This window comes from Neoarius graeffei, chromosome 3 (genome assembly GCF_027579695.1).
Source record: "Neoarius graeffei isolate fNeoGra1 chromosome 3, fNeoGra1.pri, whole genome shotgun sequence".
NCBI classification, from domain to species: Eukaryota; Metazoa; Chordata; class Actinopteri; order Siluriformes; family Ariidae; genus Neoarius; species Neoarius graeffei.
Genome location: NC_083571.1, coordinates 94,466,791 through 94,491,903, shown reverse-complemented (window position 1 = coordinate 94,491,903; position 25,113 = coordinate 94,466,791). Strand labels below are relative to the sequence as shown.

General features: G+C 41.7%; 1 protein-coding gene across 1 annotated transcript in view; it reads left to right on the top strand.

The window, feature by feature from the left end:
• The window catches only part of kcnh5a (potassium voltage-gated channel, subfamily H (eag-related), member 5a), a 213,085-nt gene that overhangs the window by 125,750 nt on the left and 62,222 nt on the right, over positions 1-25,113 (top strand). The window contains exons 9-11 of the mRNA XM_060917674.1: positions 12,650-12,849; positions 15,682-15,934; positions 18,169-18,365. Coding sequence (XP_060773657.1) covers positions 12,650-12,849; positions 15,682-15,934; positions 18,169-18,365 — 650 coding nt within the window. The remainder of the gene's footprint in view (positions 1-12,649; positions 12,850-15,681; positions 15,935-18,168; positions 18,366-25,113) is intronic.

Genomic DNA, 25,113 nt, shown 5'->3' with positions numbered 1-25,113 from the left:
GATGTAGGCTGATTTTCTCACTGGCTCAGTCAGGTTATTAAAATCAATAAAAAATGATGTCTGACGTGAGGTTTTTCAGTAGCGTCTAGACCAACAATTTTAAACAAGTATTTGACTTCAAATCAGGAAAAAAAAAATCAGGGGGACAGAAAACATGGATAATATTAATAATATGGTAAAAAAGCGGGCAGCACGGTAGTGTAGTGGTTAGCGCTGTCGCCTCACAGCAAGAGGGTCCGGGTTTGAGCCCCGTGGCCGGCGAGGGCCTTTCTGTGCGGAGTCTGCATGTTGTCCGCGTGGGTTTCCTCCGGGTGCTCCAGTTTCCCCCACAGTCCAAAGACATGCAGGTTAGGTTAACTGGTGACTCTAAATTGACCGTAGGTGTGAATGTGAGTGTGAATGGTTGTCTGTGTCTATTGGCCCTTTTCCACTACCCTTTTTCAGCTCACTTCAGCACGCTTCAGCTCACTTCAGCCCGACACGGCTCGCGTTTCGACTATCTCAAAACAGCACGACTCAGCTCGCTTCAGCCCTGCTTAGCACCCAAAACTCGCACCGTTTTGGAGTAGGGCTGAAGCGAGCCAAACCGAGCTGAGTGAGGCTGGGGGCGTGAGCAGACACTCCCCTGTGCACTGACTGGTGAGGAGGAGTGTCCTCACATGCCCACACACGCCCCGCGAGCGCGCTGGGATCTGTAAACACCGTAAACCCGGAAGAAGGAGAATTACAAGAATTTCTGAAGCCTTATGCGCCTCGCCTCATCTATACGCTCTTGCCAGTATCTGTTGGCGTTGTTGGTGACAACAAGCCACAGCACCAAGACCAGCAACACTAACGACTCCATGTCCTCCATGTTTATTATTTACTATCCGGGTCGTGAGACTACCGCTTAAAAGATCACTGATGTCACTGTTTGCGCCGCTTAACGACATCACGTGACGTCCACCCACTTTCGCTAACTCCACCCAATGTGTCCACCCACTTCCAGCCAGCATGGTTCAGCGCGGTGGTAGTCGAAATGCAACTCCAACAGCCCCGCTCAGCTCGACTCAGCCCAACTCAGCACAGCACGGCACGGCTCAGCCCGACTCAACCGCGTTTGTAGTGGAAAAGCGGCATATGTGTCAGCCCTGTGAAGACCTGGCGACTTGTCCAGGGTGTACCCCGCCTTTCTCCCGTAGTCAGCTGGGATAGGCTCCAGCTTGCGTGCGACCCTGTAGAACAGGATAAAGCGGCTAGAGATGATGAGATGAGATGGTAAAAAAGCTACACACAGCTTTATTGAGAAAAGCTTTCATTTCGTAATGAGTTTTAAAATGTATTTTTTAAGTCAATCCAGATGTTAACTGCTGGATGAGTATATTTAATTATTAAAGACAGATGTGTTTGTTTACTGTTTTATTTATTGTGTGCACCTGGGAAAACCCTCACATGATGAATTTTTAAAGCATTTCTACTATATAAAGTTCTGAAATCTACAGGTTTTCCTGAACTGAAATGTCTCTCTTTGGCACCAGAGGCGATTCTGGAGTCTGTTTTGGCCCCAAGCAAAAATTTCCAGGGGGCCCTTCTGACCAGTGTTCATCACCAATATGTTATAAATAATCTGACACCAACGAAAAATGTATGAAACCAAAGTTTTTTAAATTCCAAATGTGAAAATACAATGGTAAAGAACAATAAAAACAATAAAAAACAAAATAAATAAGCCCTCGGGCCCCGACTCTCGAGGGGGACCCAAGCAGTTGCCTGCCTTGCCTGTTCACAAGCTGCGCGTCTGTTTGGCACACACTCAAGCACGAGTAAATTTATGGATTAAAAATAAATTACTTCACTTGCAGAGGATAAAAGGCCTGTGTTCAGAAGTCCAAGCCATCCAATAGTCATGCCATGTTTAATATTAAAATACTTTATTCTATTTTGAACACAAAGGGGCAATTAATGTATGATAGATTATTAGATTTACAGTTGTGGTCAGAAGTTTACATACCGTACAGTGACATGAATGTCATCTTGGATATGAATGTCATGGCAATATTTGGCCTTTCAGTAATTTCTTTGAACTGTCCTTTTTCTTTGGCAAAATGTACAACATACATCTTTAATAAAAAAAAAAAAACACTAGAATTTGGTGCACAAGTTTTAATTTTCGTTGGGTTTTCTGAAATCAACACAGGGTCAAAATTATACATTCAGAGTCAAAAATATACGTACAGCACACCTAATATTTGGGTAAAATGTCTCTTCGCAAGATTCACCTTGACCAAACATTTTTGTTTAACATGAACAAGCTTCTGGCAGAATTCTGGTTGGATATTTCATGACTCTTCATGGTAGAATTGGTAGCGTTCAATTAATTTTTTTTTTCTTGGCATGGACTCGACTTATAAGCACAGTCCATATATTTTAAATAGGGTTGAAGTCAGGACTTGTTTTAAGCTTAATGTTAGCCTGCTTAATCCTCCACAACCAGCTCTGATGCGTGTTTGGGTTCATCATCCAAGTAAGTCCCAAGTCATGTTCAAGTTTCCTATGGTTTATGCTGAAGAATTCTGAGGTAGTCCTCCTTCTTCATTATTCCATCCACTTTGTGCAATGAACCAGTGATGGGCATATCAGGGTAAGAAGGGAAGGACATGGAGTGATGCACCTATCATGCATAATGGCCACTGTACAAGCCTCTGGAGGCAGTGTTATGATCTGTGGTTGCTTCAGTTGGGAAGGTTGAGGCTCAGCAACATTATGGGGCAATAAAATGAAGTCAGCTGACTACCTGAATGTACTGAATGACCAGGTTACCCCACCAATGTTTTTTTTTTCTTCCCTGATGCCACAGACATAAAATTAGGGCTCAAATAGTGAAAGAGTGGTTCAGGAAGTATGAGAAATCATTTTCATACATGAATTGGCCACGACAGAGTCCTGACCTTAACCCCATTGAAAGCCTTTGGGATGTGCTGGAGAAGATTTTACAGTGGGGTTCAACTCTCCCTCCATCAATACAAGATCTCAATGAAAAATTAATGCAACTCTGGATGGAAGTAAATGTTGTGATGCAATCTTATTCATTTATTCATTCATTCATTCATCTTCAGTAAACACTTTGATAACCAAGATTGTGGTAGATCCAGAGCCTATACTTGGAACACTGGGTGTGAGGCCTAGCTGGGATGTCCAATCATCACACGACACCATGCACAGACACATTAACCCCTTTTACACAGCCTGTTCAAGACAGGAGTCTTGCGCCTTTATTGGGTGTGATGTTTTTGACATTGACAGTCTTCTTTCCGACATCACCCTAGATCACATCTCTGGTTGGGGAACGCCAGCTCACAATGTAAAAATGCACACTGCTTCAGCTTCATGCCAGCTTTATTTGGTTCAGTGTAAACAATCAAAGCCAAACTATTGAGGAATCTTCTTTACGGCAATATTGTGGAATATCTGTGTAAAAAGGGCTATTTAAATACTTAACACCTATGGGCAACTTAGGTGGGGTTTACATTAGACCGTATCAGCGGATCATCAGATTAACGTTTTTAAAATGATTAGCGGGGCGGCACGGTGGTGTAGTGGTTAGCGCTGTCGCCTCACAGCAAGAAGGTCCTGGGTTCGCGCCCCGGGGCCGGCGAGGGCCTTTCTGTGTGGAGTTTGCATGTTCTCCCCGTGTCCGCGTGGGTTTCCTCCGGGTGCTCCGGTTTCCCCCACAGTCCAAAGACATGCAGGTTAGGTTAACTGGTGACTCTAAATTGACCGTAGGTGTGAATGTGAGTGTGAATGGTTGTCTGTGTCTATGTGTCAGCCCTGTGATGACCTGGCGACTTGTCCAGGGTGTACCCCGCCTTTCGCCCGTAGTCAGCTGGGATAGGCTCCAGCTTGCCTGCGACCCTGTAGAAGGATAAAGCGGCTAGAGATAATGAGATGAGATGAGAGAAAATGATTAGCGTGCACACAGCAACGCCAATACACGATTCGCGTGCACACAGCAACGCCAATACACTGATACGCTCGGCTCCGCAGGCATCCTGCGCTCCAAATCACTCCGCCCTGAACAGCGAGTGCCCTCTGGAGGGTGCGCACTCCGGCCCTGCGCAGCTCACAGAGCGCGCGAGTGAAGTGCACAAGCAGTGATTCGGGACTGAGCCACTGTGTGTGTGATCTCCGTGCATATCGGGCATGCGCATCACTTACCACTTGCAAGTGGAAGGATAGCAAGCCTCCTTACCTACAAGACAATCATACCTACACAATGGGAAGTATTTGCATCAGTATTTGCAGTATTTTCATACTTTTATACTCTTTAATGAAAGGTGATACAAGGCGGATGTCCGTGCTGTTTTTCAGCAGTCGCGTCACATGACCAACGCCAGCGAATCAGGAAGGTGGATGTCACAGTGACGTTGTCCAATGCCAGCTAGAGCTCAGCACAGCGTATCCGCGTATTCTCAAAGTTTACACAGCACCGGACCAGACACGATCTGGATTGAATACGTGGACCCTGGCGGATTCCCGTTTCCCGGCGTTTCCAGGCGTTTTAATGTAAATGGACAGTGCATCCACGAAGAAAACGAGACCGATACGGTCTAATGTAAACTTGGCCTTAGGGTCACCAATCCACCTACTGGAATGTTTTGGGAGGTAGGAAGAAACTGGAGAACCTGGAGGAAACCCACACAGTCACAGGGCAAGCACAGTAACCCAGCGTCAGGATTGAACCACTGACCCTGGAACTGTGCGGCAGTGACACTGTCCACTGCATTTGTTATAGAAGATATCATAGAATTATAGGTTTATTGTGGGAAATGAGTTATCAACTTGATTAATTTCTCTGCTAATATCCGACAGAAAATGTCATGGAATGATATTTCCCAGATATCAGTGTTGAGAAATCTGTATAATAACAAATAAAATAAATCCTAGAGTTTGTTTAATTTGGCATCCATTTCTAAATTCCCTAGCCAACTGATGGGTTGAGAGCTTATAATAAACCAATCCACAGCTGGTTGTAGAGTAAATGTTTTAATTGGCATGCTTCAGTCAGGATTAGATATTTGCTATCCGTATGCTGGTGTGTACGTATTTATGTATGTATTTGTGCCAACCCAGCAGGCTCACTCAGTTAGAATCATACTCATCAAAATGTTCTATCTGTACGGCCTTTGTGAAACCCTCTGGGACATCTACAGGCTTCTCAGCAGTGAGGAATTTCAGAGAAATCACTTAGAACATGCTGTCCAGGCTCAGGCATTTTAATGTCCTAGATTTTGCTAAAATAGTTTGCTCTGTTTATTTGTACCATCCATGCCTAGGTGTTGTCTGGCTTTCATCCTAAACTAGTTATTATGCTTTGGGGGGGTGAATGTGTCTGGGTTTAGGAGTAAAGATGAGTTTGATGGCTAGTTTTGCAAGTGTATGCTTTCTGTATCGATCTGTCTCAGGACTGTGAACCAGCCTACAGCACATGTGCTAGACTGGTGACTCAGCCTGCTGAATATTACATTGGCACTTGGTTATTAAGCAGGGAGATATTACAAGCTCTCCACTTGTGGGTATACTGTCATTACAAGACAACCATTAAACTTTTATACACCCATTTTCACAAATCCAGAATGTGCCTTTAGGGCAATCATAAAGCATGTGCTCAAAGCTGAAAGTGAAATGTTGAAGTGAAAATCTGTTTAAATTTAAAAGAATTTCTCTTCAGGCTGTTCATTTGAGCTTGACGATAGCTATTCTCTCTCCCAACTTTTCTGTGGGTTCATCAAGGGCTCTTTGGATGGGTAATGGTTCTAAAGAGTTTCTACTTTAGAATCATTAACCTTTTCTGAAAAGGAAACCTTTATTATAGTGTTCTGTATTGAAGCCATGCTCAGTTATTTGTCAATGTCCAGAGAAAAAATGCTGATAATGATTTTAGTCCATACTATTTATTCAACATTTCTATTCTTTGGCCTTTTCCAGATCTGTGGCAAAAGGCTTCTGACTACGTTTGTGTGACCTTTTGAAATGTTAGTGGTATCAATTAATAATAATCTGTGGGTGATCCCTGCCTAATTACTTAGCTTATCAGACCTGTATATACACTGGGCTCTGACATGATTTGCTTTTGTGTGGAAATCTGGTTTAGTGGGGCTGTATGTTTGTGTTTTTCTGCTGATGACCGTCTAATGCCTGCTTCATATTGCTATTCATCCATCCATCCATCCATCCATCCATTATCTGTAGCCGCTTATCCTGTTCTACAGGGTCGCAGGCAAGCTGGAGCCTATCTCAGCTGACTATGGGCGAGAGGCAGGGTACACCCTGGACAAGTCGGCAGGTTATCACAGGGCTGACACAGAGACAAACAACCATTCACACTCACATTCACACCTACGGTCAATTTAGAGCCATCAATTAACCTAACCGCATGTCTTTGGACTGTGGGGGAAACTGGAGCACCCAGAGGAAACCCACGCAGACACAGGGAGAACATGCAAACTCCACACAGAAAGGCCTTCGCCGACCTCGAACCCAGGACCTTCTTGCTGTGAGGCGACAGTGCTAACTACTACACCACCATATAGGGTGGCACGGTGGTGTAGTAGTTAGCACTGTCGCCTCACAGCAAGAAGGTCCTGGGTTCGATCCCAGTGGCCGGCGAGGGCCTTTCTGTGTGGAGTTTGTATGTTCTCCCCGTGTCTGCATGGGTTTCCTCCGGGTGCTCCAGTTTCCCCCACAGTCCAAAGACATGCGGTTAGGTTAATTGGTGGCTCTAAATTGACCATAGGTGTGAATGTGAGTGTGAATGGTTGTTTGTCTCTGGCCCTGTTTACATTACTTCGAATCAGCGGATCATCAGATTAACGTTTTTAAAACGATTCGCGTGCACACAGCAACGCCAATACACGATTCGCATGCACACAGCAACGCCAATACACGGATACGCTAATCACATGACTAATTAGACGGCACGTCACATGATCCCAGTGCATATCGGGCATGCGCAAGTCACTCACCACTTGCAAGTGGAAGGATGGCAAGCGAACACCTTCTCCAGCAGATAAACACACCTGGCTGTGATGTTCATGTTCTCACTGAGTTTAAGCGCCTGAAGGAGGTTGAAATGTGTAAATAAACGTCAGTGCGGCTCAGCGCTTCCTCCTGCGCTCCAAATCACTCTGCCCTGAACAGCGAGTGCCCTCTGGAGGGTGCTCACTCCGGCCCTGCGCAGCTCACAGAGCGCGCGAGTGAAGCGCACGAGCAGTGATTCGGGACTGAGCCGCTGTGTGTGTGATCCCAACGCCAGCGAATCAGGAAGGTGGATGTCACAGTGACGTTGTCCAATGACGACGTCAGCTAGAGCTCAGCACAGCGTATCCGCGTATCCTCAATGTTTATACAGCACCGGACCAGACACGAACTGGCTTGAATACGTGGGCCCTGGCGAATTCCCGTTTCCCGGCGTTTTAATGTGAATGGACAGTGCATCCGCGAAGAAAACGAGACAGATACGGTCTAATGTAAACTTGGCCTCTGTGTCAGCCCTGCGATAACCTGCCGACTTGTTCAGGGTGTACCCCGCCTCTCGCCCACAGTCAGCTGGGATAGGCTCCAGCTTGCCTGCGACCCTGTAGAACAGGATAAGCGGCTACAGATAATGGATGGATGGATATATAAAGCTTCTGTTCACCATGAAGTATGAATTATTGGTTCAGTGTTGATCTGCATCAGTGTTAATTGGCAAAGTCTTACTTAAATTACACGCTGCTTTAACACAAAAGCCGTTACTCTAATTCAGCCTGCTCCCTTATTCATAATGACTTAGTAGTTTCGTGTCCATCTACGACAAACACCAATAACTCTTAACTAAACTCATACTAAACAAAGGTTGAGCTGTCGAAAGAAAACATGATTTCAGTGGTGCATTGCTACATATCATTCTGAAAAACTGCTAGCCTTGGACTCATTGTGGATATCAGTTATCTGGTTTGTGCTGTTTGAGCTACAAAGTTTCAAAGACAAACCAGAGGGCTTGACAATATGCAGAAATGCGAAGCAGGCAATTAGTCTTAGACATGCAAACTAGACAAGACTAAATCATTAAACATGGGCCAGGCTACAGCTATAACAGCAACAGATGGATAACACAGGCTTGCTGTCATCACAGGTGCAATGCTAGAGCAAGAGTTAAAGGAAATAATGTGATTGCAAATGGGGAGTTCCATGAATAATCAGGTGACTGTGAGGGGGACAGGAGTTTGATTGGCGGTCATGTGATGAGGTTGTGTGCTGAGGATGATGGGAGTTGTAATCTGCACCTTCAGGAGCATTTGAAGTAAAAAGCAAGCTATTAAATTGTTTAAAGGTACTGACGAAGGTACTGTACTGATATTAGTTGCAACTAATAGGAAAACTACATAGTTACAAGGGTCTGGACCTGCTAACAGCTCCTTGGAATTTCAGATTTAAGTTAAAGATATAAAATGTCTAGCCACTACAATTATTATTTGAAATGTTAACACAATGCAGCAGGTAGCATTGCCACCAGGGTCACAGCTCCAGGATCCGTGATTTGATCCTGAGCTTGGGTTACTCTCCGTGTGGAGTTTCTGTGCATGTTCTCCGTGTGTCCATGTGAGCTTCCTTAGGGTTCTCTGCTTTTTCTCCTCACCTCCCAAAACCATGTCCATGGATTTACTAAGATGAAAATGTCCCAAGGGAATTGCTCCATGAATGTGTGTGTATGGTGCCCTGTGATGGACTGATCGTACATCCATAGTGTATTCTCAGCTCGTGCCCAGCGAGCTTCAGATAGGCTCCAGAATCACTGCGATCCTGACATGGATCAAAGTGGTTATGGAAAGGAAGTGACCTTTGAGAACACATAATATGGTTCTATTTCTATTTTGACTCCTTCCTTCAATCCAGAAGATTCCACTTGCCGCACATTTGTATATTATTCTGGTCCTCAGTAGCCTGCTGTTTTTATTACTAACTGAAGAGAAGCTGGTCTATAACAGCGGTAGACTGTAATCAGATCTACCATCCAATGTACTGTCAATTTTGTTCCTTTCCTTTTTGGTATATGACACATTTGTGTCTTTTTATATTTATCTTCTCTGGGTCTAAACTCTTTCTTTTGCACCAGTAAACATTCTGGTAATAACACAAGCACAGAGCTCAGGAACTATTTTGGTCTAGGTTTGTTCCCATGGAAACATCCTGAGGCCCGCTACCAGTTGCATACTGCAGATTTCAGTTATTTACAAGCTGACAGCATATGTCCTGTTTATTAGTGTTTCCACCTTATTCGTATTAAGTAGACATTCAAGGAAGATGAAACAGGGATAAATAAAAATAGCGATGGATTAAATACATACCCGTGTCCAAAATCGCTCCCTACTCACTATATAGGGCACTAGTGAGGACGCCATTTTGTAGTGCTGTCTGAAACGATAGTGAGGATTATTGCACCCTATATAGTGCACTCTAGGTATCCCACAATGCATCACAAAAAGTAGTGTACAACTGATGGTCACTAACCAAGCAATATATCCCATCATGCATTGCAGTCGCACTGAAAGAAATCAAATTAAAAGTCTCAAATTTGATTTAATAAAAGGCAGTGGCAAAGAAGAAAGTATTCAGCCTTGATTTAAAAGAACTGAAAGATGCAGGTACTTTGTATTTATTAACATGGGAAATATGCTCAGTATAATATGGATTTATCACAAAAATACATGTAGGTATTTATTACTTTGAAAACCCACCAGCCGACTGATCTGGCACGTTTTAATTGTGCGACACTAATGATGTGAATACCAGCGCGAAGGGCTAGTGTTCAAAAGCGGTTTTTTTTTTCATTTTACCAATGAGCTCATTATATAGTCCTCTATATATAGGGAGTGTATAAGTATATAACTCATTTCCCACAATAAACCTATAATTCTCTGATAAATTCTATAACAAATGCAGTAGACAGTGTCGCTGCTGCACAATTCCAGGGTCAGTGGTTCAATCCTGACCCTGGGTTACTGTGCTTGTCCTGTGACTGTGTGGGTTTCCTTTAGGTTCTCCAGTTTCTTCCCACCTCCCAAAACATTCCAGTAGGTGGATTGGTGACCCTAAGTTGCCCATAGGTGTTAAGTATGTACTAAATAGCCCTTTTTACACAGATATTCCACAATATTGCCGTAAAGAAGATCCCTCAATAGTTTGGCTTTGGTTGTTTACACTGAACCAAATAAAGCTGGCATGAAGCTGAAGCAGTGTGTGTTTTTACATTGCAAGCTGGCGTTCCCCAACCAGAGATGTGATCTAGGGTGACGTCGGACAGAATAATGTCAATGTCAAAAACATCACACCCAATAGAGGCATAAGAATTCTGTCTTGAACAGGCTGTGTAAAAGGGGTTAATGTGTCTGTGCATGGTGCTGTGTGATGAATGGACATCCCAATTAGGATGTATTATTGCCTCATACCCAGTGTTCCAAGTATAGGCTCTGGGTTGACCACAACCTTGGTTATCAAAGTGTTTATTGAAGATGAATGAAAGAATAAATGAATAATATTGCATCACAACATTTACTTCCATCCAGAGTTGCATTAATTTTTCACTGAGATCTTGTATTGATGGAGGGAGAGTTGAACCCCACTGTAAAATCTTCTCCAGCACATTCCAAAGGCTTTCAATGGGGTTAAGGTCAGGACTCTGTGGTGGCCAATTCATGTATGAAAATGATTTCTCATACTTCCTGAACCACTCTTTCACTATTTGAGCCCTAATTTTATGCCTGTGGCATCAGGGAAGAAAAAATCCATTGGTGGGGTAACCTGGTCATTCAGTACATTCAGGTAGTCAGCTGACTTCATTTTATTGCTACATAATGTTGCCGAGCCTCAATTTATATACTATATGAGCCATTCTACCGAATCGGTGCTATTTCCGTCCCTAGAAAATTATATGTATAAATGCATATAAAAATGTACTTTAAAATACATTTCCTTATTACGCAGAATGTCCTGCACATTGATCTGATTTCAAATTTAAGATATATAATTGTAAGGATTAATAAAAACTACCTAAAACACTGTAAAATAGCATGTGTTACCTGTCCCCGCACTCTAACTTTATACTTAACTATGAAATATTATGATTAAGATCCTTTGGAAACAGTATTTCTTTTGCACTGTTGTGTGACTCCATATCCTATCCATGGTTTAAATATATTTTTTTCATAAGAAATCCACAATATCTTAGTTAAAATACACATTTTAGTCGTGTCCCTGGGTTTTCACTCAGTCCTGTTACCCAAACATATTACCCCATCTGACAAATTTGGAACATTTCTATAAATCACATGCTCAACAGGAAGTTACATCAGTTGTGTCTTCTGAAGGCCATGGGAAGACCAAAAGTTAGTTCTCTCATTTACTTTTCTGTATCTTTGATGATTTTTTTTTTAACTTTGACTGATAAGATCAATGTCAACATACTGTCCTGTTACTTAAATTATTTCTTAGATGATATTTGTTTATTTTAAAAATACAGATTTTTGGTAAATCACCTGAATGTGCTAAGTGTGGTCATGCTATTAGCGATTACGCCATGTGGCTTAATTCCATGTATTAGCTAATCCTAGGCTAAAAACTCAGTCCTGTTACTTTCAGTCCTGTTACTCATATAAAGAGTATGCAGCCATCTTTGACTTTCAAACCTTGTAAAAAAATAAATAACGTAGCTTGAGGTTGACCAATACACATTTTGAATAGTTAAATACAGTATGTGTGTTATTATAATCAGTGTTGAAAAGGTATAACAAATTAAGTTTAATTTGGGAGTGGTACAACAAGCAAATGGCACCCATTCGGTGGAATGTCTCATATACTTACTGTACAGTATATAGGGAGTAGGTAATGAGTGAGTGATTTGTAGGGATAGTTTGATTACATTCAGTCAGTGTTGATGCACCAATGATGCACCAGATTTAAATTGCAATGCTGCAGCTGAATATATATTTTGATAATCAATTAACCTTGATTACTATTGATTATTCCTTTTTAAAGAAAAATGTGCTTTCTCTGTACGGGTGTGGCATCACTGCAAAGTTTGTGAGCTTCTTTGAAGTTTATCTAATCTTCCAGGATCTTTCATTTATATGACTAAGTTCTTCACACAAAAATCAACTTTAGAACCATGGCGCTTTCTTTCTTTCTTTCTTTCTTTCTTTCTTTCTTTCTTTCTTTCTTTCTTTCTTTCTTTCTTTCTTTCTTTTAACTACAACAGGGCAAATCTCATTTATTTCTTAAACTTGAATGACTGTTTAGTTGTTAGAATGTAAGTAATATTATAAACTTATCTCACTGACATTCACTAATATTAATTGTTACTATAAACTAAAAAAAGACTTTTTTTTTTAAATAATCACCCACAAACTATGACATTTTTAGGTAAAATGTATTTCCTAAAATCACAATATGCAATAGTTTTTCACGCTGTCGCTCAAGACTTTATGTAAAGTTCTATGTTTTAAAAGTTAAAATAAAGGGTCAGATACCTTCTCTCGATTAGATTAGTGATTCTTCTGTAAGTAGTATATTGAGTGGCTTTTCACCTCACCACATGTATATTACAATGCCTTTGCTGGCCATCTTTCTTTCACAGCTCTCCTGTATGCCACCATCTTTGGAAACGTGACCACCATCTTCCAGCAGATGTATACCAATACCAACCGCTATCATGAAATGCTGAACAATGTACGGGACTTTCTGAAGCTCTATCAGGTGCCAAAAGGCCTGAGTGAAAGAGTAATGGACTACATTGTCTCCACATGGGCCATGTCAAAAGGCATTGATACAGAGAAGGTGAGAAAGCCTCGGCCTTTTCAGTATCACATTCATTTCATATTTTCCATTTGCATCACATTTTGAAAAAAACAAAAAAAACAAAAAAACTTAATGTTGTTAAAATATATACCTTAGCATCTGATCAACCAAAATTAAATTAAATAAAACTTTAAAAAGCCATTTTTTTCCCAAGTGCAGTGGGTCATAGTGACAAGCTCCAATGAACACCAGGAAAGAAGCTCTTAAGCTAGCTGCACACTACGCCGATCCATGCGGTACCGAACCGACCCATTTCAGAGCCGACTCCCGACAGGGCACGCACATATCCCCGACTAACTCACGACTGTTGACGAGTGCAGTCGCGATTGAAGCGACACCAAACGAGATTATGCGAACTAAGCATCATAACAAACAGTCCGCTAAATATCACGTGACAACTTAATAGCTTTGTGATTGGCTATTGGATATAGTTACTGTTAAATCCAACACTTGAAGATGCTACAGGCTGAATTACAAATGACACAACATGGAATATGTAGCGCACTATCTAGGCTGCATGAGCTATTATTTCCAACCTTAAATAGTGCACTTATATAGGGGAGTTAAAGCGATTTGGAATTCAGCCACACAACTTGAGCAGAATGGCTTTCCAGCCCACTGTGTCTATGGATAAAGCTTCAGTCTATGGAATTACAGTATATACCTGCATTAGGTGCTACCAACGCGTATTTCTCGCGCTAGAAATTGTGTTTAATGATGTCATGTGTTATATGCGAAAGATATGATTGGCTATTGCTAGCGACTCTCGCCGATCAGTCTGGCTCCCGATTAGTTTTTCGAATCGGCTGTGAGATGAGTCGGTACCATCGAAAACTAGTCTTTACGCCTGACTCGCGACTTCAGTTGGTTCGGTACGCTGAAAATCGGCGTAGTGTGCGGCTAGCTTTACCTTTAAAGTCAGCTTTACTAGCTGCACATAGATTGTTCTCAGGAAATTGAAAATTATGGCGATTAAGCTAATTCCAGGGAAGCTTAAGTAAAAGACATTTTGAAAGCAGGACTGTATACTTACAGCATACTGAGTGAATATGCAGCTGTCTGTATTTGTAGATGGAATCTCATTTATCATATCATAAGACTGACAGCTGTGCTTAGCTGTATTCATGGCTGAATAACTGAAGAGTGTTGAATGAAGTCAAAACATTTACTGTCTAATAATGATATACAGCATGTTTTCATAACATTCTACTGTAAGTCAATCCAGAAAATGTCATAATACAATCTTATACAAAAAAAAAAGTCCTGCTTGGACCTGAGTGCTAAATGATATGCTTTTTAAAGAACAACACGATAATAATTATAATAGCTGAACTTTAACTTTTAGATACTTGATATGGAACATGTCAGTGATCAGCATTAAAGTGCACCTGTCTTGTCTTACTCAGCATTTTTCATCCATTTATCATCCATACCACTTACCTATCTGGGTCACAGGAAGGCTGGAGCCAGTCCCAGCTGACTTTGGGCAAGATGCAGGGTACACCCTGAGCAGTTTGCCAATCCACTGCAGGGCTGACACAAAGACAAACAACCATACACTCACTGGCCACTTTAATAGAAACTTGTTCTTGATTCGAAGATTCCTGTTCTTGGCTGGCAGGAGTGGAACCCGGTGTTGCCTTCTGCTGTTGCATGCTGAGATGCTTTTCTGCTCACCACAGTTGTAAAGAGTTGCTATGAGTTGCTATATCCTTCCTGGCAGCTCAAACCAATCTGGCCATTTTCCTCTGACCTCGCTTATCAACAAGGCGTTTCCACCCACAGAACTGTCGCTCACTCAATGTTTTTTGTTTTTCGCACCATTCTGTGTAAACTCTACTGTTGAGACTGTTGTGTGTGAAAACCCCAGGAGATCAGCAATTTCTGAAATACTCAAACCAGTCCATCTTGCTCAAACCAACACCCATGCCACAGCGAAAGTCACACTTTGAGATCACAATTTTTCCCATGCTGATGTTTGAAACGAACATTAACTGAAGCTCTTTGCTTGATTTTATGCGTTGTGCTGCTGTCAAGGGATTGGCTGATTAAATAACTGCATAAAACAGGTGGATGGGTGTACCTAATAAAGTGGCCAGTGAGTGTACACATCCATGGGTAATTTCGAGTAGTCAGTTAAATTAATCAACATCTTTGGACTGTGGGAGGAAACCCATGCAGGCATGGAGAGAACATGTAAACTCCACACAAAAAGGCTCTAGTTGGCTGCGAGTTTCGAACCTAGAACTTTCTTGCTGCGTCGTGACAGTGTGAACCACTGCACCACTGTGCCTGCGTTCCTCTGCACCACTGTGCCTGCTGTTTTTATAATACAGTACCTTTCTATTTAAAAAAAAAAAGACAGGGGAAAAACCTTTCAGGTGACGGTTGATTTAATTATCGCTCTATACTGCACCAAAATGAAATATTCATATCTACTAAGAAACTCCAAATCACTTCCAGCTTCCAAAAGCAGCTGAGCAATTTTCTTTTATCTACGAGAAGCTAAATCCCTGACCACCAGTGTAGCGCTTGTCCTGTACATAAATTCTGTACACACTGATACACGGCTGTATAGCTCTGCACCTTTTTGACTTGTGTACATTATTGGTGTGATGCTTGCTGAATTGTTCCTTTCTTGAATTTTATTGCTGCCATCAAATTGCATTGAATCAGTGCAAGTCTACACTTCTCCACTCATTACACAGTGTTGATTCACTGTCTCATGCATCCTGATTCACACACATCAACTGACACTGCAATGTGTCACGACTCTGCTATGACATATATACCCCCTCTCTCTTCTCCTAGGTGCTGTCCATCTGCCCCAAAGACATGCGGGCAGACATTTGCGTCCACCTGAACCGGCAGGTGTTTAATGAGCATCCTGCCTTCCGACTGGCAAGTGACGGCTGTCTACGCTCCTTGGCTGTGGAGTTTCAGACAACACACTGCGCGCCAGGAGACCTCATCTTCCATGCTGGAGAAAGTGTTGACACGCTATGCTTTGTGGTGTCTGGCTCACTTGAGGTCATTCAGGATGATGAAGTTATTGCCATCCTAGGTAAGACAGGTTACTTTTGTGGCCTTTATATAAAAATGACATGACACCTGTTTAGTGACTGTCACTGCAGTCAGCATACACACCGGAGAATTTTAGCAAGAGAAAGTCTTATAAGAAACCCTGCCCCGGCTCAGCATACTGATTAATTGAGCTTTAACAGCATAGGAAAATCTTGTTAGGAATCTTTTTTTTGTGTGATTTCCTTGAATCCTACTGAGATGGAGAATTTGTGCTCATATATATTATATTCAAGGAAGCACAGATCTGCATAATTACTCACCAAGTACAATAGTGTGCTGAAAGATTTAAACAAATCTGTACTCTCTGTCTAGAACCTGGCTGGTTTCTGTCCCTCTGTAAGGAAATTCATAGAATAGACGAGATTGTCTTCCAGGTTCAGACTATAACTTTTTGATGCATAGCCCTTGTTTGCCTTAAGGTTACATTCCAAGCCAAGTAAAAATCTCTTTCAGACCACAGTGAATTATGCATACAGTTTTTTCCCCACTGCTTTCCATGCATAATTATTCTGCATAAGTGATCTGTAGACACCTGTGCTCTGGCCACTGCAGATCACCAGTAGCTAGGATCATGCACTATTCACTTGATTCTGTAGACATAGAAACATGACTGCTAGGGCAGCATGGTGGTGCAGTGGTTAGCACTGTTGCCTCACAGTAAGAAGGTTCTGGGTTCGAGCCCAGTGGCCAACGGGGGCCTTTCTGTGTGGAGTTTGCATGTTCTCCCTGTGTTTGCGTGGGTTTCCTCCGGGTGCTCCGGTTTCTCCCGCAGTCCAAAGACATGCAGGTTAGGTTAATTGTTGGCTCTAAATTGACCATAGGTATGAATGTGAGTGTGAATGGTTGTTTGTCTCCATGTGTCAGCCCTGCGATGATCTGGCGACTTGTCCAGGGTGTACCTTGCCTCTCACCCATAGTCAGCTGGGATAGGCTCTAGCTTGCCCGTGACCCTGCACAGGATAAGCGGCTACAGATAATGGATGGATGGATGGACCTGTAGACACCTGTGCTCTGGCCACTGCAGATCACCAGTAGCTAGGATCATGCATGATTCACTTGATTCTGTAGACATAGGAACATGAATGCTAGGTTAGCACTTTCGCCTCACAGCAAGAAGGTTCTGGGTTCGAGCACAATGGCTGACGGGGGCCTTTCTGTGTGGAGTTTGCATGTTCTCCCCGTATCTGCATGGGTTTCCTCTGGGTGCTCTGGTTTCCTCCACAGTCCAAAGACATGTGGTTAGGTTTACTGGCTACTAAATTGTCCATAAGTGTGAATGGCTGAGAGGAGAAAACATCTATAAATAATCCAGTAGAAGGTAACAGAAAACCACTACTGTAATGTTCCCAAGAAACTCTGATGGACATCAGAGCCAGACCTGCCATTAAGCAGAACATTGAAGAAGAGGAACATGAACATAGAAAAAAAAGCATAGAAGCAAACTGTTATTTTTGAATGCTCAAATTGCTAAATGTGAGACATTTCATTGCTTGTATTTTATTATGCTACACATCTAATTCGGTAATAGTGTTCTTCTTATTTGTCATTTGTTAGGAATTGAGTGAAGATTATTACGGCTGTAAAAGGAACATGGTGAGATTTGGCCAAGCTCCAAACAATAAGAACAGAACAATTCTGAACTGTGTGTTTGTATCCAAATACACACATTTATTTTCTAAAACAACATTTCTTACATCCTCTAATAGAGTAACCATTACTCGGTAATGGTTATATCCTCTTGCCATAAGAATATGATGTGCCCTTCGTTGATTCCCCTATTTTTATCGAATGACATCACATTAGGTGTGATTGGGTGCTGCAATAAGGAACTTAAAGTCTCATTGTTCTAATGGCGTAGCAGATCAGATGCTCTCCTGCCTTAATGATTTTGAAATAAAATAAAATGAGAATGCTGTGTGTTAATTATGCTTGAGGCACTTACTTGAACCCAGCACTCTGAACCTGCTGAGCTCCTAATGACACCACTCTTCAAAAGACAGCATTGTACATTGGAGGAAACCAGATTAAGGCTGAGCCCAAAGGAACTCGGTTTTAGAAATGTAGACCTAGGATCTTTATAGAAACTGTGTGGCAAAATTAAACTGCATGTCAAGATTCAATTACATTCCAACAATAAATGTAGTCAGCATTAAATATCACGAAAGTCATTTTTGTGTTTTCTTTAGTCTTTTGCCAATTTGTTATTTTTCACAGGTAAGGGTGATGTGTTTGGTGATGTTTTCTGGAAAGAGACCACGCTTGCTCATGCATGTGCCAATGTGCGGGCGCTGACTTATTGTGACCTGCATGTGATCAAGAGAGAGGCCCTGCTCAAGGTGTTGGAATTCTACACAGCTTTCGCCAACTCCTTCTCGCGTAACCTCATCCTCACCTGCAACCTCCGGAAGCGGGTAAGGCCCACACTTATGTATAACCATAAATAATCCTTTGCAGAAATATTGGACTGGGGTTATGCTCCCAAATAGCAAATGTATTTACAACCCCGATTCCAAAAAAGTTGGGACAAAGTACAAATTGTAAATAAAAACGGAATGCAATAATTTACAAATCTCAAAAACTGATATTGTATTCACAATAGAACATAGACAACATATCAAATGTCGAAAGTGAGACATTTTGAAATTTCATGCCAAATATTGGCTCATTTGAAATTTCAAGACAGCAACACATCTCAAAAAAGTTGGGACAGGGGCAATAAGAGGCTGGAAAAGTGAAAGGTACAAAAAAGGAACAGCTGGAGGACCAAATTGCAACTCATTAGGTCAATTGGCAATAGGTCATTAACATGACTGGGTATAAAAAGAGCATCTTGGAGTGGCAGCGGCTCTCAGAAGTAAAGATGGGAAGAGGATCACCAATCCCCCTAATTCTGTGCCGACAAATAGTAGAGCAATATCAGAAAGGAGTTCGACAATGTAAAATTGCAAAGAGTTTGAACATATCATCATCTACAGTGCATAATATCATCAAAAGATTCAGAGAATCTGGAAGAATCTCTGTGCGTAAGGGTCAAGGCTGGAAAACCATACTGGGTGCCCGTGATCTCCGGGCCCTTAGATGGCACTGCATCACATACAGGCATGCTTCTGTATTGGAAATCACAAAATGGGCTCAGGAATATTTCCAGAGAACATTATCTGTGAACACAATTCACCGTGCCATCTGCCATTGCCAGCTAAAACTCTATAGTTCAAAGAAAAAGCCGTATCTAAACATGATCCAGAAGCGCAGACGTCTTCTCTGGGCCAAGGCTCATTTAAAATGGACTGTGGCAAAGTGGAAAACTGTTCTGTGGTCAGACGAATCAAAATTTGAAGTTCTTTATGGAAATCAGGGACGCTGTGTCATTCGGACTAAAGAGGAGAAGGACGACCCGAGTTGTTATCAGCGCTCAGTTCAGAAGCCTGCATTTCTGATGGTATGGGGTTGCATTAGTGCGTGTGGCATGGGCAGCTTACACATCTGGAAAGACACCATCAATGCTGAAAGGTATATCCAGGTTCTAGAGCAACATATGCTCCCATCCAGACGACGTCTCTTTCAGGGAAGACCTTGCATTTTCCAACATGACAATGCCAAACCACATACTGCATCAATTACAGCATCATGGCTGCATAGAAGAAGGGTCCGGGTACTGAACTGGCCAGCCTGCAGTCCAGATCTTTCACCCATAGAAAACATTTGGCGCATCATAAAACAGAAGATATGACAAAAAAGACCTAACACAGCTGAGCAACTAGAGTCCTACATTAGACAAGAATGGGTTAACATTCCTATCCCTAAACTTGAGCAACTTGTCTCCTCAGTCCCCAGACGTTTACAGACTGTTGTAAAGAGAAAAGGGGATGTCTCACAGTGGTAAACATGGCCTTGTCCCAACTTTTTTGAGATGTATTGTTGTCATGAAATTTAAAATCACCTAATTTTTCTCTTTAAATTATACATTTTCTCAGTTTAAACATTTGATATGTCATCTATGTTCTATTCTGAATAAAATGTGGAATTTTGAAACTTCCACATCATTGCATTCCGTTTTTATTTACAATTTGTACTTTGTCCCAACTTTTTTGGAATTGGGGTTGTATTTCCCTCAGTGCCGTTAGCCAAAAATCTGCATTTGGTTTGCAGTTTGTCCTCACCTTAATCTGTGGCATGATGGCATGTTATTACTGGTTAAGTGATGGGGCAGAGCCGTCAGGCCCAGTTATGGATTTGAATCTTCACCTCATGCTGGTTAAGCACGAGTGATTCAGTTTGACTGACAGTCTGCATTGAGTGCTGAGCAGTGTGGCTTCAGAAATTTGTTAATATCAGTCTAAACTGCATTTTTTAAAATTAATTTAGGCAGTGAAAATATAAAGGGAAATATACTAGAGTATATCATCCTAAAACTGTCAAAATACACTAAATGACCAAAAGTATGTGTACGGTCCATCACAGCCATGTGTGGTTCTTTCTCTAACTGTTGCCACAAAGTTGAAAGCAAGCAATTGTCTAGAACGTCTTTGTATGCTGTAACATTAAGCTTTCCCTTCACTGGAACTAAGAGGCCCAAACCTGTTCCACCATGACAATACCCCTGTGCACAAAGCAATGTCCAAGATAACATGGTTTGCCAAGGTTGGAGTGTAAGAACTTGAGTGTACTGCACAGATCCCTGATCTCAACCCCACTGAACACCTTTGTGATGAACTGGAACGCTGACTGCACCCCAGACCTCCTCACCCAACATCAGTACCTGACCTCAATAATACTCTTGTGGCTGAGTAATCACAAATCCCCACAGCCATGATCCACAATCCTTGCAAAGAGATGATCTTGCTCACAAGGGAATATCTGCTAGTATTTGTCACATTTAAATGGAACTGTATTTTTTGGAAAGTTTATAATGCTGATATGATCCTGTCATGAACGATATATGTGGCTAGGTGTCCATTCTACGTATTGTATTTTAATACTCATTGATTTAAACATCAAGTAGATGTTTCCAACCTTTAACATGAAATTATTGATATTATTATAATATTAATTAATATTAAGAAACATTATAGCAAGTGCCATTGCATTTTAAATACAAATACAAAATTCCACCAACACGTGAGTCATGCTAGGTGTAGGTTGCTCTGTGCTTAATGCCTAAACTTAAAATAGTAGGCGTGGTTGTGTGTTCTTGTATGTATTGAAAGTAGGATGTATTCAGAGCAATGTTCTGCGTGGTGTAGGTTGAAAGTAGTATAGAATAAGAAGTAACTGTTGTGAGATATGAGTTGAGGTGTGTGTGTAAGGTTTTAGGGATCAATGGTGTTTCACCAGAGTTACACAGGCAACCTACCTCCCCTTTGTGCACTATTAGCTGGGTGGCTTGGTTGATGAGCTGGCTTTACTAAGAAGAAATACCCCCTACAGAGCACTTCCTGAATAAAGCATGAGTCAGATCACTGGGAAGGACACACAGACACCAGCCCACAAATGCAGTTTTATTATTACCCTCAGGATGTACACTATTAAACAAGCCGACATTATATATGCTACATATGATTAACCTGAGGGGCCATATTTCTCATAATTCAGAATACATATACAGAAACCCAAACAATACGATTAAGCATAATTGTCTGGATGAATTCACTCTCACATGGGCAAACATAATCCCCATCCATTCTTTATGCCACTTATTTAAAGCATTCTCTTTTCCACTGCCTTAACTGAGCAGCTTTTATCTATTAACTGTCATTCAAAACCTCTCACCATGCACCATTTGCCCTGGTTGGTAGCTTTTTGCATCACCCTGTATGGTGTGACTCTCTTTATCACTCCTCACAGTGTCCTCGCTGTGAGGGAAAAGCTCAGTGAAAGCTTAAGAAATATCTCTGCAATGAAAGGCTAGCTGTGAAAGAGCTCCAAAAACTTAACCTTCCATTACCTATTGATTTATCGGTAGTCCAGTTACTTTTATGAAAAAAAAAAATAAACATGACTCTGAAACATTTGGGACAGGGGCTAGAATGCTTGTATCTACAGTCATCAGTCAGTGACTGGGTTAGTTGGATCTTGTCTTTCAGGTTTTTGGAACCAGAGTCGGTATCCATTTGGATTATGAATCTTGTTCAGTTCAATATGGTTTGGAGTTGGAGCTTATCTTTTGTAGCTCATGAATTGTCTTCTCAATTGATTAATCCATACTACTCCTATAATGCTTTTATAATTGAACAGAAAACAGCTCACTTTGAAAACAGTCCTAGAAATTTTATTCAGCAGATAAAGATTTTACAGCATGAAAGTCTCATACCATACACAGCTGAATTCATACATTCTTGATCTTTATCTGTAAATTCAACTCAGTTTAATCTAATTCAAGTCAAATCAATAATCCGAGAACTAGATGTTTTGTGCAAGCCATAGGCAACATTGGCAGGTAAACTCCCAAGCCAGGCTCTTGTGTGGTTCAGAAGAAATGCATACACCCTTTTGCCAGGAGTTTGCAAATTCAAATGTCACAGCCATGACCATCAGTCAAAGAATGCATAACTTACCTTGGTCTCAGTGTGGAAAGTACAGCATTTTTCTCTTACCATTGATGAGCACTCTCCTCCAAGCAAGTTTGGCAGCACGTTCTCAGGTTGGTAGCTGTTGCGATGATCTGTTATGAGGGCTAAACTGCTATTTTTTATATAGGCTATAAAGCCAAGAAAATGGCTTCCTGAGGCAACTAGTCTCCTGGTACCAGTGAAACTACAAATGCTAAGCATCTTGTGGAGAAAAATACTGATTAAATAATTGCCAGTAGGCATATAACAGACCAGCGAGCTAAACCATCTGTCAGAGTTTGATTTTTAGATCCGCGTCCAAGACTTTTCTTAACTGCTGTATTTTGACTATTTTTCTAAATCCTTCTCATCTATTACATACAGTAGCCTGCAACCTATATATGGTATAAGAAAATCTTATCTTATTTTGTCCTCTCTTGTCTTATTTTTTCAGAAATACAAAAATAGGCAGGTGGCACGGTGGTGTAGTGGTTAGCGCTGTCGCCTCACAGCAAGAAGGTCCGGGTTCGAGCCCCGTGGCCGGCGAGGGCCTTTCTGTGCGGAGTTTGCATGTTCTCCCCATGTCCGCGTGGGTTTCCTCTGGGTGCTCTGGTTTCCCCCACAGTCCAAAGACATGCAGGTTAGGTTAACTGGTGACTCTAAATTGACCGTAGGTGTGAATGTGAGTGTGAATGGTTGTCTGTGTCTATGTGTCAGCCCTGTGATGACCTGGCGACTTGTCCAGGGTGTACCCTGCCTTTCGCCCGTAGTCAGCTGGGATAGGCTCCAGCTTGCCTGCGACCCTGTAGAAGGATAAAGCGGCTAGAGATAATGAGATGAGAGATGAGATGAGACAAAAATAGGTACCTTTTTGTGTAATTATTATTCACTAGGGTTTGGGGTTTAAGACCTAATTCCAGAAATTAGGCCATCTCTCTTGGTTGATTTAAAGGCATCTTCTTGGAACCACCACTCTTCCTGCCAATAAGCTGAACAGCACAGGTTCTTCATTCTATCCATTACTGTAAATGAGAAAACAGAGAATTGCTCTTTCAGCAGCAAGGGGAAAGACTAAGACTTACGAAATTCACACATCTGCAGAAGCAGCAAAAGGGAGGTTATGTGCTTGCTGTATCATCTTTCTTGAGCCTGAAGTGTCCTAAAAGAAGACTTGATGGACATGGTGTACAGTAAACTATCCCAATTTTAAGAACCTGTACATATCTGTGAGTGTCTTCAAAACTATGGCTGAATTTTTGATGCTGAAAGAGATTGCATAATGTGAGTACACAATCATGATGCAGGGAATATTTGGGATGAGACATTTTCTGTTCTTACAAATTTCCAGATACAGCAGATACTCAGTTAGCCTATATAATGTGCATGTACACATGCCTTTTGGAGCTTCAGGAGGGAATGAACATGAAGAATTTGAGAAATGAGTATGGAAATGGCTGCCTACCTGACCCTATGCTCAGCAAGCAAGAACTTATTGTGAGTTGATTGGTTCATTCACTGCAGAAAAAAAAATACAGCTAGTCCATGAAAGTACTTGTTGCATCTGCATTTACGGTATTTGTGCAGGACAAGTATAATTATGGCTCTGATTGTGTAGAGATCAGGCGGTTTATGTGATCCCATTTAGAAGAATCAGTTTAACTCAAGAACTAGAGTGAAATTCAGTATCTGGTAAAAGCTGAACGATGCAGTTATATTTCCTATTTATCACATGAATACATCGTTTATAACAGTCTTCTTACTATATACTTGAGCAGAATTTAGGTATTTAATATTCTTCAATTATGAATTTGTTCTCTTGCATAGTGCATGTAGATACAACTAATTCTATTTAATGAAAATATTTCAGATGTTCCGAAAGAGTACTCCGAGTTCCTGAATTACAAAAGGTTTTATGTGCAAAATGAAGAACAACAGAAAAGAAGCTAATTTAATGATCAACAGGATGATGCAGGATTGTGTGTTTTGAATAAGCAAATTTATATTACATTTAGTACATTTAATTATTTAGCCAGTTTGGATATTTCATACATTTCTAATTCCAATACTAAATTTCAGATTTAAAATTTATTCTGGGCGGCACGGTGGTGTAGTGGTTAGCGCTGTCGCCTCACAGCAAGAAGGTCCTGGGTTTGAGCCCCGGGGCCGGCGAGGGCCTTTCTGTGTGGAGTTTGCATGTTCTCCCCGTGTCCGCGTGGGTTTCCTCCGGGTGCTCCGGTTTCCCCCACAGTCCAAAGACATGCAGGTTAGGTTGACTGGTGACTCTAAATTGACCGTAGGTGTGAATGTGAGTGGTTGTCTGTGTCTATGTGTCAGCCCTGTGATGACCTGGCGACTTGTCCAGGGTGTACCCCGCCTTTCGCCCATAGTCAGCTGGGATAGGCTCCAGCTTGCCTGCGACCCTGTAGAAGGATGAAGCGGCTAGAGATAATGAGATGAGAATGAGAAAATTTATTCTGATTATCCTTCCTTTAAACTGGCCTTTTCCAGAAATATCCCTTTCTCCTTTTGAATTTCCCCTCAACTCCTGCCAGCCAGTACAATCGTCAGATTGATTACACCATCATTTTGGCTCATACTCCAAAGTCCAAAC